This window comes from Callorhinus ursinus, unplaced genomic scaffold (assembly GCF_003265705.2).
Source record: "Callorhinus ursinus isolate GAN/ISIS: 27379988/994484 unplaced genomic scaffold, GSC_fseal_2.0 scaffold72, whole genome shotgun sequence".
Lineage (NCBI taxonomy): Eukaryota > Metazoa > Chordata > Mammalia > Carnivora > Otariidae > Callorhinus > Callorhinus ursinus.
In genome coordinates, this window is record NW_027397134.1 from 4,287,564 (window position 1) to 4,305,445 (window position 17,882).

Genomic DNA, 17,882 nt, shown 5'->3' on the forward strand with positions numbered 1-17,882 from the left:
TAAATGAAATCTTTAAAAAATACATATATATATATATATAAATAAATTACATTTGGTAGTATTGCCTCTGATTTCATCAGAAAAGTCTGCTTAAGTATTGGGAATCTGTGAAGTTCTTCATTTTAGCAGTTGGTGGGTTTTCCAAGATTCAGATTTTCACATGAAAGCTTTATCATTAGTAATTAATGATGTCATTTGGAGCTTAAGTCTGAATTATAGTCTGTCAGTTCTTTTAAAATGGTATTTAATGGGAAAAAAAAACTGGTTAGTTCAGCTGGTAACTAAAACAGTTGCACAGATGGTTTACCTTGAGACAACCATAATATTGTCAGTATGTGGCAGAAGTGTTTCATGTTATTTCCTTTATAAAAAAAGACTTACCGAAGGGTCAAGATTTAATAAAATTTTATCATTTTTATTATCAAGGACATCCTAAGTGAAATTGGTGTCATTGCTTATACTAAGGTGCCAATAGTTTTATCTACTAATTCTTTTTGTACTGTTAGTACAAATGTCAATACAGTGAAAAAAGGCAGGTAATGTCTTTGTACTAATGTGGAAGTGTTTCTGACCACACAGAGCCCCTGAAAGGTCTCAGGATCTGTAGACCTCACTTTGAGAGCCACATTAGTAGTGTTACTGTTTTATGATTAAGATTGCTATTAGGTAAAACCGTAAGTGGGTTTTATAATTAGGATTTATAGGTAGGATTTATTTTTTCCTTTGAGGAGATTTAAAGAATTGCTAGAATTGTGTTAAGCAGAACATATAGGTAGAACTGTCTACTAACTAGTGGTTATAATTCTTAGTGCTCTCAGGGGAACATGATATGGCTTTTGCTCTTGTAAAATGCGCTGTATAAAACAGATTCTATAATAATTTACAGTTCGGCTGTCCAACAGATTGCTTTTTTCCTGTCTTCCTAAACCATAAAAATTCATAATATAAAAGACTGCTTTTTTATACACATTCTAATTAGTTCAATTCAAGTGCCATTTAGATTAGAATTTATTGCTTTTTTTGAAATTGTCTTAATAGAAATCTGTTTTGTAATTTAAGGCAGATTAAACTGGGGACAGTGGTTCATACATTTTCACTTTTAGAGGGATTCAGTTTCTAAACTTAAATTTTTAAAGAAATCTTTCTGTTATGGAAATTTCACTTTTAATCAAAGTAGACACAATGGTTTAGTGAACCACTGCTTTTCCCAGTTTTCCCAGTTATCCCTCATGGATAATCCTGTTTCATTTGTTTCCCACTCACTTCCTTCCTACCCTCCCCCTTCCAATTAATTTTAAGCAAATTGTAGACCTCACATCATTTCATTCTTAATTCAGGATATAGCTTTCAAAAATAAGAATTTAAGGTCATAACTTACAGAGAAAAAACTCTTGGTTTGTCTTACAAGTAATGTACTAACAGCTTATTTGTGCTTAGTAAAAATGTTCTTAACCTCTCAAGACTTTTTTTTTTTTTTTTTTTTTTTTTTTTTTTTTTTTCACCCATGTATTCTCTGACTAGAGACACCTAATATATTGGCTGGAACACTTTGGGGATGAATATTTTTTCCTTGAGCTTTCTGCCTATTCACCTTGGTAACTGGACTCTCAATTGTGATCACACTACTAGACATGGCAGAACAATAAAATATGGACAACTGAGAGCTTTGAAATTATTTAAAAGTTTTGGGTTTTTCCAGGATGAAGAGACTCGGCACAGCCTTGAGTGCATCCAGGCCAATCAGATCTTTCCCAGGAAGCAGCTGATCCGGGAGGATGAGAATCTTCAGGTAATGACAGGCCATTTTGATTATAATAAGTATTTAGCATCATAGTAACAGTGTAGCAGAACTAATGGATTGAGGTAATGCACTGTATAATTTTGTTTTTCCCTAAACCATACACATAGTAGAAATGCAAGCTGGAAAACATCTCTTTTTAGAAAGACTTATTTCCTGAGAATTCATTATTTGAGATGATCATATCTCTGTCATTCCTTCAGTAGTCTAGAATTTGAATAACTAGGTATATTTGAATTATGTGGATATAAATCATCCTCTTTAGGTCCCTTATTTATTTATTTTGAGTAACAGGTTTTTTTCATCCATTTGTCCAGCCTGTGCTTGAAGACTTTGCTTTTACTGCTTTAGAACTCTGAAAGGTTTCTTCTTCCATTTTGAAGGTTCCTTTTCTTGAACTTCATGGAGAAAGCACAGAGTATGTGGGCCGTGCTGAGGATGCCATCATTGCCCTTTCTAATTATAGACTTCACATCAAGTTCAAGGAGTCTCTTGTTAATGTAAGTGATTATCAACTGTTTTCCCACTAAAGTAGATGGAGAAAGGAAGTAAAAAAAACTTGTTAATGTTCTTAAAGAGAGGAGTGTTATACACAGTGGGATATGAAAACATTGTGTGCTGTGCTTTTCTCTCAATTTAGCACTCAGGGGACACTAGGTTAACAAGCAACTCTTATGCTTGATTTAAAATGATACATGTAGTTGTCAGCTGAATTGTCCATTGTTTAGTAACACCGAACGATTTGTACTAGGTAATGGTGTATCATTAAGCTTTATAAGGGTACAAAGGCTGTATAGGCTTTTATTCTTCAATCTTTAGTACTTACCAACTGCCTCAGTTGAGTTAATTTCTGGGACCTTAATGTGAAATGATGAGATGTACTTTGAGCTCCATGCAGACTCTCATTATAGGATGAAGTTAATGCTAATGGCTTCTTAGTGGAATAAGCATGGATGTTAAATACAATGTTTATTTGCATAATGGACTGTATTACTGAAGAAGAGGGAGGCTCTCAGTTTTTAAGAGTGCATTTACCCTTTTCAGTTATATGAGGGTATTCTCAGTGAACTGGTTCTTCAGTGCACTGCGATCGTTAGTAGTTTTCAGTGAATGTGCCTTTCACCACAAAGATAATGCAAGTTCATGTACTTCCACCAAATGAATGCCTTCTTCCTTTTTCCTTTGCTAGTATTATGGCTTTCTTCAGTTTGATTCTGGCACTGAGAAATGTATTAAGATGTTTTATAAAAGTTCAGGACTGTCCTTTCATTCAGACTTCACATTGTGTCTTTTGGGGTTCATTTTGGGATTCTTTGAAATCTGTCACTGAAGTTCATTTTACTTAGTGGTCCAGAAGTTACCTCCTTTGTCAAATTTTTTCATTTGTCAAAATGCTGCCATTTTGTTTGTAATTGGCATTTATTATTTATGTATTATTTATTATTATTCTTTGTAGGAAATATTTATATCCAGGAGCCGTTGTGGTCTGAATTCCTCCTGGCATCTAGATTTGGGCTATGATCATAGCTATTGCTGTCCATCAGCTAAAAATACACATTGGATTGATCAAGGAAAGAGGCATGCTGTGCATTCATACCATATAGCACGTATAGTGTTCAGAGGGTTCATTTGATATTGGATAGTCATGATAGGAAGGAACGGGATGAAAACTCCTATAAAATCCTGGCAACCAGAAATTGCCTCCCAGCCACTGTGGAAGTAAGGACAATAATAATTAGAATTGCCCAGTTTAATCTTTTGTTTAAATTGTTTATATGATTGGAATTAATGAAATTGTAATTAAATTGCATGGGGGATAATATAGTTTCATGTTACCGTATTTTCCCATATTGTCCCCTATTTCTCGACTTACTGCCTTAGAGCCAGGTATTTGAGGCTATTTTTAGATCTATTTGGGAATAGGGTCTGTTGGAGAGAAAGCATGGATTTGATCATGTCATTTTCCAGCCTAAGGCCCTTCAGTGTTTCTTTACTACTTCTAAGGTGAAATTACTTAGCCTGGTATCAGGCTAAGTGGTGTGATCCTTGGTCTCTGCCAGCTTTTCTGTCAGTTTCTCTCTTTTGTATTATTAGTAAAACTACCCTCTTTGAAGTATTCAGTCACACCTCACACCTTTGAATTCTCTTCTCTCCTGCCTGGGGAATTTCTCTTCATCTGTCAAAACCCAGGTTAGGTGGTAACTTCTGTGAAGCCTTTCTCCGTTCCCTGGCAGTTTGTTACCCCTGCCTCTGACTTCTTCAGTGTCTCAAACATGCCTTTACAACATTTGCGAGATGTGTTATAGTTTTTTGGTTATTCATCTTTGTATCTTCGGAATTAGCATGTTTTCTTGGTGCCATGGTATTTAGTAAATATTAAGTGAATTGAAGTTAATATGAGTTTGAAATGGATATTAGACCATTTTAAAACCCTTTTTGGGTTTAAAGCCCATTTAAAAACAAATTTCTGTGTGACTAGGACTGTGTCCTCATCATCTCTAACAGTAGCTGTATGAGTAGGCCATTTACTGGAATTGTTGATCCCCCATTGTGATTGAGGTACAGTGCTTAAGAAAACTTACCAGTGTTCTTACTTTTGACCCATTTCCTCACCTAAAAGTGTTTTCTCAGCATAATAACCCTCTAAGGCATAGAGCCTGCATGTCATGTAAAAGTCCCAAGATAATGGCTTTGTACTCAGAAATGATTGTGCAAAAGTATTTTGGCATTGTAGCAACTTTAAACATTTCAAATCGAGAGAGACTAGGACTTCTCCATACAAATAATCACATCACAGTGCTAAGGTTCCTCAACCTGTGGTTACTCCACAAAACAGCGGCTCTTCCTGTGCTAGGTTCTGGGTGGAGACCAGAGAGTTGGTGGTGTCGCCCCTCTTTCTTTCTTTCTTTTCTTTCCTCCCTCCCGCCCTCTTCTCGCCTCTTAGCAGATAAGTATTTCAGTAAAACACATGAGATCAAGGGACTCCCTTTTAAAGGTTATAATATCTAAATCAAATACATTTCAACCATCAAAAGTCCAGATGTGCCAAGTATATACTGTGGCATGCCTTGGTTTTGCATCATTTTGTATGCTTTTTAATCAACACATTTAGCACTTTAGAAAATGGCTTACCATCAAGTTTTAAATAGCTACCTGATACATATATTCTCTTTTAATTTTACAGCACATTGAATGAAACATGCCTGTAGATTTAGATACCATAACATCATTACTTCAAACATATTCATTGGGTTTCCAAGTCCTAGAATAACGTCTGTAGGAGAGTTCATTTGTAGCATTTCAGGTATGAATTGCTCCCATTCTGTGCTTTTCCCAAACTGTATTTTTAAATATGTACAGGTATATTTCTTTGCTGAGCTCATTTATAAACAAGTAAGTGTTCAAGGGGAATTCATGAAAATTTAAAACAATTTTTGTTGTGTAATTCAATAGACTGCCTCTCAATCTGCTGCTTCTGAAATCCCAGTAAGTAGCATGAGAATCTTAGGTGGTTTTTGCACCTGTGCTTTGGAACAAGTTGGTTTTGACTGTCAGATGCTCACCTTGCAAAGCAGCAGAATTTGTGCTCTCTGCATGAGTCCTTTCCCTTTTACTAGACAAAGTGCTAGTGGTACACTATGATGAGAACAATTTGTGGAGTGAGAAAAAGCCCCACAGTTTATACATAAACAGATGGAATTATGATCTTCAAAAAATGTAAAGTGAATTTCAACTAGGAATAATTTGTAAAATCAACATTAGTATCTAAAAGGACATTAGAACTTCTATTTCCAGGCTGGTCTATTAATGCTTTTTAAGAAAAATGTGCAAGTGTAGCAGCTGCAAACACTTTCTTTAGCATTTTTTCACATTTTTTTCATTGTCTAACTGTAGTACAGCAAAAGTCTTTATTCCCCAAGCATCAGAAGGAGGTTATTGTTAACCCTTCATGCACCTTGGCCACTGTATTCATATGCCAGCAGAGGTCTCTGAATCAGTGCTGGAAGAGCAGTTTGTAAACATAAAAGGTGAGCAGTAAAGAGTTTGGATCTTTAACCTATGACACAGTCTTCTTCTGACTGGTTTTTATATAAGATTTAGGGTCCAGATATTCCACAGCTTATTACAGATTTTAGGTTTAGACTCATTATTCTCACTGTTACTGCCATTTTTAATTCAAATGTATGTACAGAATTAGTACTTTCTGTTCAGGCTATAAAAAGGGCATTGTTTTTAAAAGGTAGAAATATCCCACTTTTAAATTCTGGTGCTTAAAAATACTGCACATGTGCGTGTGCACACACACACCGAGAAAGAATTAAAGTAAACATACTAGGGTATGATGATGTAAAATTCCCTCTGGAGTGAGACAATATGGATCTTTGATACTGTGCATGTCTGTTACAATTTTTAACTGCTGCTCTTCTGCTTTTTTGGGTTGATGCTTTTATGAATTTGGGTGTCCGTGATGTAACTGTTGGCCTTTTGAGGAATTAACAGCACTGAGTGTGTTTGATGCATTGTTTTGAGCATGAGTTTGGTGGAGATTATATAAGAGGAAAATCACTGTAAAGGAAGATAGAATTATCTGACAGGAAGAAGGTAGAGGAGAAAGGAACAAAAAGAAAATGAATTGCTACAAAACACTGGAACCAGTGGGCTAGGGAGGATTTGAATGTGACTTTAGATTTCTTCCTACTCTTCCATGGATAGAACTGTCCATAAGGAATCTGGTTTAAATTCTATTTTCCTCCTAAAGGTCCCTGGTGGAGAGGGCACTTAGTTCTGAGAGAAATATTAAAGTACAGTTCATACAGAAAGGAGGGGTAATCTTAGAGGAAGAAAGAAAGGTGCACCATTTTAATGGAAGGAGCCTAGGCTAGAAGACAGACATGGATTCTGGTCCTGTCTTTGCCACTAGCTTTTAGCGTAGAAGCTTAATAACATCCTTGGGCTATAAAATGGCTTGGATTCAATGGTATAGATTGAAGACAATCTATAATTGTTTGCTAATGGGGTTGAATATGGGGTTTGCCTGGTTACAGAAATGGTAAGAGATACTCTTGATGTGTGAGGAAAATTTAGAAACCTAAAGCAGTGGAGCAGGCCTTAAAAAACAGTAGAGAAAGTATGTTTTGGTTGGATGTATAAGAGGAAAAGAAGGCCTGTTCTGCCTGTTTGGAAGAGAAGGAGGCAGTCTGTGGACGGAACATTGAAGGGGACATTGGGGTAGAAAGGAGAAGAAAAAAGGGAGTTGTTCATTTGTTATATATAATCAGATATTTCTCTCTTATATGTCTCTTTTTATTGCTGCATATTAAATTTGCATGTGACAATCCGCATGAGCATTAAAATCTGTTTTCCATATCTATGACTTGAGTACACATGGTTGTTTCTGGCAACTTGCTAGTAGTATCTGCATACTAGCATCTGGTATTTTTATCCTTCTTCCTTAAATTTGTGATGTTAAAATGTGTGAAAATTTGCATATCGAATGCATTTTAGGTAGCAAATATTTTGCATGCTCTGAGGTGTTTCATTATTCTGGAAGTCTGGACACAGGCTCTTGGGGTCTGGTCTGACAGTAGGGGATGTAAAGCTTATCTGTTCTTTGTAGCACAGCACAGGCTCATTCACTCCCTCCAGCAGCTGCTAATAGCATTAGTTTTCAGATTTTGTAGTTATAAGGAAGGTGACTGAAGGGAACCTGGGATGCAGGTGACTTCTGAGAGAGCAGCCTCCCCGTGCGGATTTGTAAAGCTACTCTCACTCCACTCCAGACTCTTCCTATTCCCTCTGCCTGGGACTTCCTATGTTGTGACCATTTGATATTCAGAAAACATAGAGGAAGGTTGAAAACTGGTCCAAGGAAGTCAGGAAGTAGGCATACTTTTAGTTGGTAAAATTTTAGAAAATTGAAATTAGAATTCAGGCCTCTTGATTGCCATTCTTGCAGGCACTTTTGGGAAGGACGGGAGAAGGGAAGGGGAGGTACATTAAAACAAAACAAATACGTTATGAGGGTCTGTTGTAGGGCACCCAGAGGACTGGCCTGCAGACAAGTCAGTGTCCTCCTCCAAGCTCCATCTTTTTTTTTTTTTTTTTTTACAAAGTTTAGTTATTTGAGCGAGAGAAAGTGACAGCATGCATGTGCACACACAATCTTGGGGAGAGGGGAGGGAGAAGCAAGACTCCCCCCTGAGCAGGGAGCCTGACATGGGGTACCATCCCAGGACCCTGGGATCATGACCTGAGCCGAAGGCAGATGCTTAACCGACTGAGCCACCCAGGTGCCACCTATCTCCATCGTTTAAATCTGTTCTTCCTTTACAAATTATCCCTACCCATTGGTACATGTTGTTTTTTTCCTTCTGAGATGTATCGGTCTTGAAAGAATTTTTAGCTGCATCAGCTCTAGTTTCTCACAGTACCTTGTGGTTAAGGACTTAAAAACAGGGCCAAAGTTCCTTTTTTCTCAGAACACAAGATTTCTTCACTTACTCCCAGTCCTATTATAAGTATAGGGGAATTTTGTGGATTATAGATTTAGAACTAAGCAAGAAGGCTCTGATCCTGAGATAGAAACTCCCATTTTCTATATATTATTATTTTGCTTGCTTCTCTTGTTTAATCCCTGCCCCAGTTTCTGTTTCTTGTCCCAGACATCCAGCACTGGACTTCTTTTTGATTCTCACATAATTGTTCTGAGAGTTCTCTGCTGACTCTGGCAACTTCATGGTGGGGCAGGGTTTGCAGGAAGCCTTTTTCTGAAACTGGCTCAGCTAATATGATGGCCACTCTGTGCAGGCAGCACTCTTGTTTCTCTGTTGGAGACTGCCTGTCTCTTCTCATGCTAAACCATGAATTGTTGGAATGCTACTTGGGATTCCCAGAGCTACATTTTGCCTGGGCATGATATAGTATAATAGACAGTGGTCTACTCTTTCTCTAAGGAGTGAGTGTATCCACAATTATTTTACCAGGCTCTCTTGAGAAGTCTTGGAAATTGCTTTTTGAAACGAAGGGTTGAGTCAAGGTGAATTGAGCCAAGAGGGAGAGGATTCTCGTGTCAACTTGAAGATTTGTCACCTGTTCAGATGCTTTCCCTATCTGCCTCCCTTCCCTTCTCGCAGCCCTCTCCACTGTTGTCCTTACTTCTGTGTTCAGTAGAGTCTGCTCACCAGATTGGCAGGGAGAGGACCATTCCAGCTTGCGCATACCTCAAGCCCCACTTGGCAAACAGGGATTTTCCTGGTCTTTGGAAGCAAATTAGACCTAGCTAGTTTTAGGACCTTTGACCGCTGTGTGGCCTGCTCCCTCCTTTTTGATGTTTATGGGTCTATTCTGAGCACAAAGCCTAACAGTCAGCCAGGTCTTTTCCGTGCAGCTTGCAGGCAGTTTGGATCTCCAGTCTTTTTCAGGATTTTCCTTTGTTGACACAAAGCCACAAGCCCACTTTGTCATTTGGGGCAAATAAGGGTAGGCCTACTGTCACCTTGATCGGCACTTTTCTGTAAACAAGACAAGATTACCCTTCTGGTTCCCTTTAGCTTCTTTGTCGTTGCAAATCACAGCTAGCTGCAGTGTGTAAAGTAGTACTTGGAGAGGTGGTGAGTTTGATAGTTGAGAGATGACATATTTCCCTGCTGTTTCAGAGGCAGTGCCTCCTCTTCATTCCTTGTCTTCATGCGCAGACATGACTTAAGGCTGTTGATTTAGAAGAAAAGGAAGGGAAACCCTCATTCACTCAGTAGTAAATCATTTGAATACTACTGATTCAGATAAATTTGCAGTTCTGTTTGCTGCTTTCTCTTGTAGAGCTTTTGAATCTTGTTGGACCCATTGAGGGGACTGCAGGATCAATGCCTTCTTGACTAAGGGGACTTCATCTTTTTTAATTGCAGGTTCCATTACAGCTTATAGAAAGTGTTGAATGCCGAGATATATTTCAGCTTCATTTGACTTGCAAAGACTGCAAAGTTATCAGGTATGTGATGTGTTTATGCTGCTTTTTAGTGTGGAAAATATGTATTTTTAAAAGAATGGATTCATGGTTTGTAACAGAAAAACAGCTTTTGAGGGTCAGCCTTGTTAGGAATATTTTCTGAGTAGTTAGTGCCTGAAATATTTCATCTTTAGGCTACTTTCCTATTTGAAAGTGATTTTTAAATTTTTTACTTGGAAATAATTTCAGATTTACCAACAGAAGTGCAACAATTAAAATATTACAGAGAACACCAATATTAACATTTTACCCCATTTGCTTTATTGTTTGCAGGGGCTGTGTGTGTGTGTGTGTGTGTGTGTGTGTGTGTGTGTTTCTTTTTCTGAACAATTTGAAAGTAAGTTATGTAATCCTGGCTTTTCACCCTGAAATACTTTGGTGTGCTTTCCTAAGAATAGGGATATTTTCTTACATAACCATGGTATCATTATCAACTTCACAACTTCACACTCCTAATACTTTTATCCAGTCTTCTATCCATGTTCCAATTTTGTCGCTTGACCTAATAATGTCCTTTATAGCATTCCTCTTACCCCCACCTTGTTCAGGACTGGATCCATGCAAGGTCAGGTATTGCATTTAGTTGCTATGATTCTGTAGCCCTCTTTATTTTTTAAAAGATTTTATTCATCCATTTGTCAGAGAAAGAGAGCGCGCGTGCACAAGCAGGGGGCAGCGGCAGGCAGAGGGAGAAGCAGGCTCCCTGCTAAGCATGGAGCCCGATGTGGCACTTGATCCCGGACCCGGGGATCATGACCTGAGCCGAAGGCAGACACTTAACTGACAGAGCCACCCAGGTGCCTCTGTAGCCCTCTTTAATCTAAAACATTTTTCACTACCTTTCTTTGTCTTTTATGACATTCACATTTTAAAGAATATAATCTTTTATTTTAATTGAATTTTTTTCATTTTGTGTCTGTACAGTGTTACCTCACGATTAAATTGAGGTTGTGTATTCTCGGCTACAGTACTGTACGTGTGAGGTTGTGTTCTTCTCAGGGTGCTCTATTATATCTGGAGGCAAGCAGTGTCCATCTGTCGCTTATTGGTGATATTAATTTTGATCACTATTGTTGAGGTGTCGCTTTCTGTATAATTTCTACATTTTCTCCCTTGCAACTAATAGACAGTCTGTGAGAGGCACTTTAAGACAATGAAAATATCCTACTTTTCATCAAGTTTCTCCATTGATTTAACATCCATTATGGTTTTTATCTGATAGAATCTTTACTATAATGATTGCAAAATGATGCCTGAAATGTGTTTTTAAATTTAGTAGCTCTAGAAGTTCTAAATTCCCTTATCTCTTTGACTAATTTTGGAGTGCTAGTACACACAGTGTGGCATACTGATGAGCCACATTGATTGGAATGAGGGAGAAGTGGCCTTCTTGGTTTTAAGGTATATAAGTTGCCTTTTAGCCATTGAGATTTGGTTTGCTTTCTAACTACAACTCATATTTAAAAAGCTTGTTTATTAATTACTCAGTTTTAAATACTGTCTGCATTTGAAAAGGTGAAGTATTTTTTGCCCTAATTGAATCTAAAGATACGTACCCAAAATTACAATTCGTAATAGAATTGTTTGGTTCTCTACATGGTCACAGCTGAAAGTTTCAGTGTAATATATCTTATTTTGGATCTGCAATTGCTGATTTATTCTAATTGCTGAGTAGAGAGATTTTGAAATTATTATCAAACTGGCCAAAAGTTGTGCTGTGATTTATTTTTGAGTTTGGCCTGATAGGTTATAACAAAACAAAAAGAACTTCTCTTAAACCTATTTCTTGACAACCTTTATAAAGCTTTGGTGGAAGATGTAGAAGGAAATCTTACTCATGAAAGAGAAGACTGCCATTTTACTTTAATAATTACCGTTAATCTCAGAAGCAATTTCACCAGCCTAAAAAATAAGTTTTCCACATGTCCATTTTTTTTTTCTTTTTGACATTTTGCACCATTGGCTAAAATTTGTTGGACCTCTTTTTATTATAAATGATGAACATGCAAATGGCCACCTCTGATGCTTTCTTGACTATAGTCACTGCACCAGGAGGTAGGCACTCTTGATATGGTTACTTCCCTTAGGTTTGTCAACTGTCTGCTAATTACATGTATACTTGTTTGGCTTTACAAAGGTGTCAGTTCTCAACCTTTGAGCAGTGTCAAGAGTGGCTCAAGAGACTGAACAATGCAATCCGACCACCTGCGAAAATAGAAGATCTCTTCTCATTTGCATACCACGCTTGGTGCATGGAGGTCTACGCCAGTGAAAAAGAGCAACATGGAGACCTGTGCAGACCAGGTAGACCTTTCTAAAATGTGCAAATGGTGGCTTTTTTGAACTACTGTTTGAGGTACCCTTAACATGAAATGGGGCTCCTAAGCATACATGTATTCATTCAGTGTATATTTTATGGGGCACCCAGCATGTGCTCATCACTTTAAGCTTAATAGAACATCTTTCCTGCTTTTTGGGGGAAGGGAAGAACACTAGATTTGGCATCACCATCTACTGGGCCTAAAAACAACTATAGTAAGGTTTAATGGGTGTTGTAAAGAAGCCTAATGGAAGGGAGCCATGAGTATTGTATACACATTTGGGAAGACTTCACATTCAAAGTAGCTTTTGAGTAGGCTTTGAAGGTGGAATAAGGAAGGGTTCATTGATTACAGAAAGGGGGAAAATGTTAACACAAGTTTCATGAACAAAGGTCCAGAGGTATGTGAGGGTAGGGTGCAGAATAGTGGCATATCTTATTTTCAAGTCAGAGATTTCCTATCATCACCCCTTTTATTTCATAGGTGATGAAACAGAGGTCTAGAGAGGCCAGGTGACTTCCCTCAGGACAAACAGAGAAGCTGAGCCTGTGCTGGAGCCCAGGCCTCCTACCTTCCCAGGAGATCTTTGTTCCACTCTTTCTCCCTCAGAAATGGCTTGGATCAAGTTCATGTTATTTCTCCACATGTATTTGTCTGTAAACTTTATGCTGCCATAAATAGAACTTTGCTGGTCCAACATTCAATCTTTAGTATGTCCAGCCTGGAAGCAAAGTTGACTTTATAAGCAGTGAAAAGTTGTGAGCCTCCTTCCATTTCAGCTTACCCTTAGGACTTTTTTCTTTAAACCTCAGTTTTTAATCCTGAATTGTCAATCTTAACCGTTCTGCCCTGCGTCATTTTAAACATTTGAGGCTAATCTAGCTTTGCTTGCATCACTTTGGTTTCCTGGCTCATTCACTGGTTGAAGTTTTTGGTTCATAATTAAAATACAAGCGTCATCTTATTTTTAAAGATGCTTTGATACATACTTTTGTTTGACCCTCATGACCTCATCAAGCAGGCAGGGTAGCCTGTGTCTCTGTTTTGGGAGCCAAAGAAGTGGAACTTAGAGGTAAAATCTGCTGCCAGGTCCCACTGCCAGTCAGTGACAGAGCTAGGACTTAACCCCAGTTTTCAGCTATTGAGAGTTGCCTGTGTGGGGTGCTGTGGATGCAGAGATGAAAAACAGGCACTGCCCTTGTGGAGCCACAAGGAAAGCCTCAGGAATCCAAGCTACCCATGAGCTTGGTCAGGCCAGTGAAACCCAGAGTCAGCCATAGGAATCCACACCATCCTTGAAAAGGGTATGAGAATGTGCTTAAACTGTGTTTGACTTCACTCCTTCATCCATTGCATCTTTTTCTTTTTCCTTCTTTATTGACATGCCATTGTATTTTGTTATTGTTGTTTATGGCTCTTTTCGTTTTTTTCCCCCCCAAGGTAAAATTTACATACAGTAAAACACACAAATCTTAATGTATTTTTGCTGAATTTTTAGTCTTTTTCCTAGGATAATGAGGTTAGTGAGTTATATCTTGCTGCATGATGTTGGTTAGTCAGCAAGGCTTGCTTTTTCTCCTAACCTCCTTTTGTCACAACTACAGACTGAAAATTCCTCATCTGTTTAGATGACTCCTTACTCCCTTGATAAAATTAGTTTCTTTGGATTTGAGCCATCTCTTAGGATATTGCTAAGGTGTGCCAGGTCAGAACTTCACTTGACTCTCTTAATTATGGGTGGCCATGTCTTGAGCTGGGATGACTTCTGTCCCCAGATCCTTCCCTTCCTGATGATATCTGGTATTCTTTGGCCACCAGAACATACAGATGTCCACAGTGTTCTCTGTCTTTTCATTAGTTTGTGATGTATGGAGGTATTTGGGGGGTAACATACTAATTTAAGAACTAGGGAGCCTGACTTCAAACCCATACTTTATCATTTAATTAAAAAAAAATACTGGGCAAGCCATATCTTCTTTGTACTTTAGTTTCCTTTGTTCTTCAGACTGGGACATTCCTTTTCTCCCTGCCCAAGCTGATCTGGGTATCCTGAAGATCAAATCTGTTATTGCTGGAGAGTTAAGTTCAGTAAATATCTGAGTGCTTCCTATGTGCCATGCTTGTCAGAACATTTTGGAAATTATGACTATACAAGGTGATGCCATTGTAACTGATGGGTTGGAACTTTGTGTGTGAAGGTTGTATTTTGTTTCTTCCTAATATGTCACAAATCCACACTGAAGTTCACCTGCTGCCACTTACATGGAATCTTACTGTACTTCAGTGACTTGGTTTGAGTTTGTTTACATGTATGGCTTTTTCCTTTTTATATATTTTCACTGTGGAGTACAGAGGGGAAAACTTGCTCTTAATAAAAAATACCATGGTGGCATTTTTAAAGCCAGTCAACCTGGTTCTTCTGTCTCCACCCAATATTGTTGAGTGTTGGTGGTGGCTATAACATTACTCACCAAGTAGGAGCATACCAGACAACCACATTCTTATAAGTCATCTTTAGGGTGAGACAACACTTGAAATATTTCAAAGTGATGCCTTTGTATAATCTCCAACATATGAGATCATAAGCATAGACTCTGAAAGGCTGAAGTTAGTCTTTTAGCAGTTAATAAAGCCTTTTATGGATTCCTCTCTGCCTACTCTAAAAGTAGAATGTGTCAGAAAGGAGGGAAATGGGAAAATTGCATCATTACCTTGTATTTGTATAAATCTTAAGTTTCTGACTGTCGAAGCTGTCATAGTTAAGCCAGCCATATGGTGGCCAAAGCTCTGAATCTTAATCTGCTTTGGAAGAAGTCTCAATATTGCTATTGGAATTTACCTGTGAAACTTGCAAAAGTCTTGGCGAAACTCTTGACTTGACTCTTAGACCCATTTCAAATTCTAAAAAAGGAATGGACGGAAAGCTTAAAGCTTCTCTCCCATGTGCTCGGTTTTCTTCTCTTCATTGTAACTGCCTTCTTGGTGATCATCCTGTACTTGAGCATTAAGCAGGGGTCCTGACAAATGATTGGGCAATTTAGTTACTAGTTTCGTAGCATCAGGCCCATCTCTCTGACCTCTTTTCTGTGAAATGCCCATTAAGCAGATCTTGTTTAACCATGAACAGCATAGGACTCTGGGTCTTAACAACTGTTGTGCAGCTGCCTGTTTAGTATAAAGTCAAAGTCCTTGTCATTAGAGTCTTACGAATTTGAACAAAGTCCAGTACGTGTACATTTAGATGACTGTACTGGGACCTTTGTTCATAGAAAAGAATGATTCCTCCTTTCATATTTGAAAATCTGGGAGGGCTGGTTCTTACCTTCTCTGACTCTGGTACAGTTCTTCTTCCTCACATCCTGGATAGAAGACTGGCTCTTCTATCCCAGACCTTTAGGCTTTGTATAATTGTGGGCTTGAATGCTCAGAATCACCCAGGGAGCTAGACTTTTGGGGGGAAAATTTTTTTAGACTGCCTCTTGACACTGGTTATGATAGAGGGTCTCATTTCTTTAAAAAGGTTTTTATTCCCACTAAAATAAGAATTGCTGGACTGTTTGCATTTGTTGTACAAGAAATACTAAACATTAAAAAAGGACACATCCTCATTTGGGGGTGGGAGGAGGGCAGACAGCAGGGTTGAAATGGAAATTCAAAGCCAAAGAAACAACCATAATATTTAAAATGGGATATTATAGTATATTTAGTATTGAATCAGTGGAAACCTAAGAATTCTTAGAGGGAAATTCTTAAGGGAAATCAGCAAATAGATATGCTTGGCATTCACTCTTCTAGCTGAATAAACATAAGGGAACTTCTAACACAATTTGGCAAAAGCCAATTGAATTACTCATGTATTTAAGGTCTGTTGCTAGATTTTTTTTTTTTTTTTTTTTTTAAGCATTGCTTTTCAAACTAAGTTGTGATCCACTTGTGGGTTGTGAAATCAAAAGTTTTAAGGAATGAAATATAAAATGAAACATGTAGGATAGAAAATATCAAAATGTATCACACGTAGTAAGGGTGGGTAGTTTTGTGAAACACTTTTAAAAATAAACATGTATTGGATTATGTATTGGATTACCTAATTCTTATTTGGGTTGTGATGGTCAGTTTCAAAGTTAGGAACTCACTGTTTTAGAGGATACAAAGGTAATTAAAACTCCTTGTTCTCAAGGAACTTGAATAACATGTTTTATGCTTGCTACACAGTATATATTTCTTTGTGTGGAGCTCAGAATTTCATGCTCCTGATGGTGGTTCTAAGCTTTTCTTTGGGCAAATTGCCAGTGATGGAGGTGGTGATTTGCCAGTGATTATTTTAAAATTAGAGGGTCCTTTTAGGGCATCTGTGTGGTTATGCTAAGATTGGAGGTACTAATGTTAAGAGTCATTAATTAAAGTACTTTTACCTTTTGCAAAGACTTTGGAGCTGTATCACAGGTGGGAAAAATCTCATTAATTACTGAACTTGGAAATTGTCATGGTTTTAGTTTTTAGATTGGGATTAAAAGTGAAGGACTCTCTAATATTCTTGATGGTCACTATTCCTTACAATTTGTAGACAGATGGCACTCCATTTCAGATAGCTTTTTTCCTATTTGAGAGCCTACATCATGTCTAAAACTTTTCCAAATGGGATTCATTCAGCTAATTATTTCTTCCTGAATCTCTGCACCTCATCTTTTTATAGCTCTCCTTCAGGAAACGTATAATACCTAGTTGAAGCTCAAGAAAAGCAGTTTAAATGGGAAGTAGTTTTATAGAATTGTCCTTCATTCAAGTAATTGCTGTTTCCTATTCTGAAGCTCCTTTCCCAGGGAGAGCAAAGCTTTATACTTTGATCACCAAAGCCTGCTTTGTGCTTTTATTTGTTATTGTAGTTTCTCCCAGCACCCACCAGCATTTATTTTACAACCTGTAACACTACATATTAGAGATACTGCTTAATGGTTTTTTGTTTGTTTTACTGCCCTAGGACTCTGTGTGTTTTCAAGGAAGAAAGTTATTTCAGACTTAATGACTTTTATGTTAGGTTCACTTTTGCATTTGTTGCTTGCTGTCTTTAGGAAGAGAAAGCCAATTTCATTAGGGCAAATGTAGGCGGGTTATACATGTTTGGATGGATATTCTTAACAAATGCTTAGCACTTAGTAGTATGGTGTTTCCTGGGTACTGGCAGTTACAGTTTCATGATCTCTTATCTTCAATTCCATAATCTATAAGGCTCTGAAAATCAAAATATTTCTCTTATTTGGTGGCTTGACCTGATCTGAGTTGACATGAAGCTCTTTGCTGCTTTACTTATTCCAGTTAGTGTGAATTATCCATGTATTCACTGTAGAAATATTAATGTTTGATTAATAAACCCTGTTGAGAATGTTAATCTAATATTATATTATATACACCATCTTAAACTCCAGAAAACTCAAGTTTTGAAATCTGGCCCATAGGGTTTCTTATGAGGAGTTGTAGATTTGTATTACTATTCTTGGTGAACTTGTTGATTTTATCTTTTATGTATACTGTGAGTGTGGAAATAGGAGAGTAGCCAGTATAGTGACAGGGACTGGGTTTTGGGACCAGACAGATTTGCCATAATAACCTCTTTCAGTTTCATTTTTATCCTCTATAAAATGAACTCGGTGATAACCTCTCTGAGTTGGTAGTAGTGATTAAATGAGATAACAGTTCTTGATCAAAATTCTAAGATGTGGGAACAACCTAAGTGTTCATCAAGAGATGAATGGATAAAGAT

General features: G+C 37.7%; 1 protein-coding gene across 14 annotated transcripts in view; it reads left to right on the forward strand.

The window, feature by feature from the left end:
- Positions 1-17,882, forward strand: part of MTMR3 (myotubularin related protein 3) — a 137,764-nt gene that overhangs the window by 93,107 nt on the left and 26,775 nt on the right. For 11 of the 14 annotated variants that reach the window (XM_073886814.1, XM_073886809.1, XM_073886811.1 and 8 more), the window contains 4 exons: positions 1,700-1,789; positions 2,182-2,298; positions 9,703-9,785; positions 11,941-12,107. In XM_073886814.1, coding sequence (XP_073742915.1) covers positions 1,700-1,789; positions 2,182-2,298; positions 9,703-9,785; positions 11,941-12,107 — 457 coding nt within the window. The remainder of the gene's footprint in view (positions 1-1,699; positions 1,790-2,181; positions 2,299-9,702; positions 9,786-11,940; positions 12,108-17,882) is intronic. The other 3 variants (XM_073886816.1, XM_073886815.1, XM_073886817.1) reach the window with 1 other exon arrangement.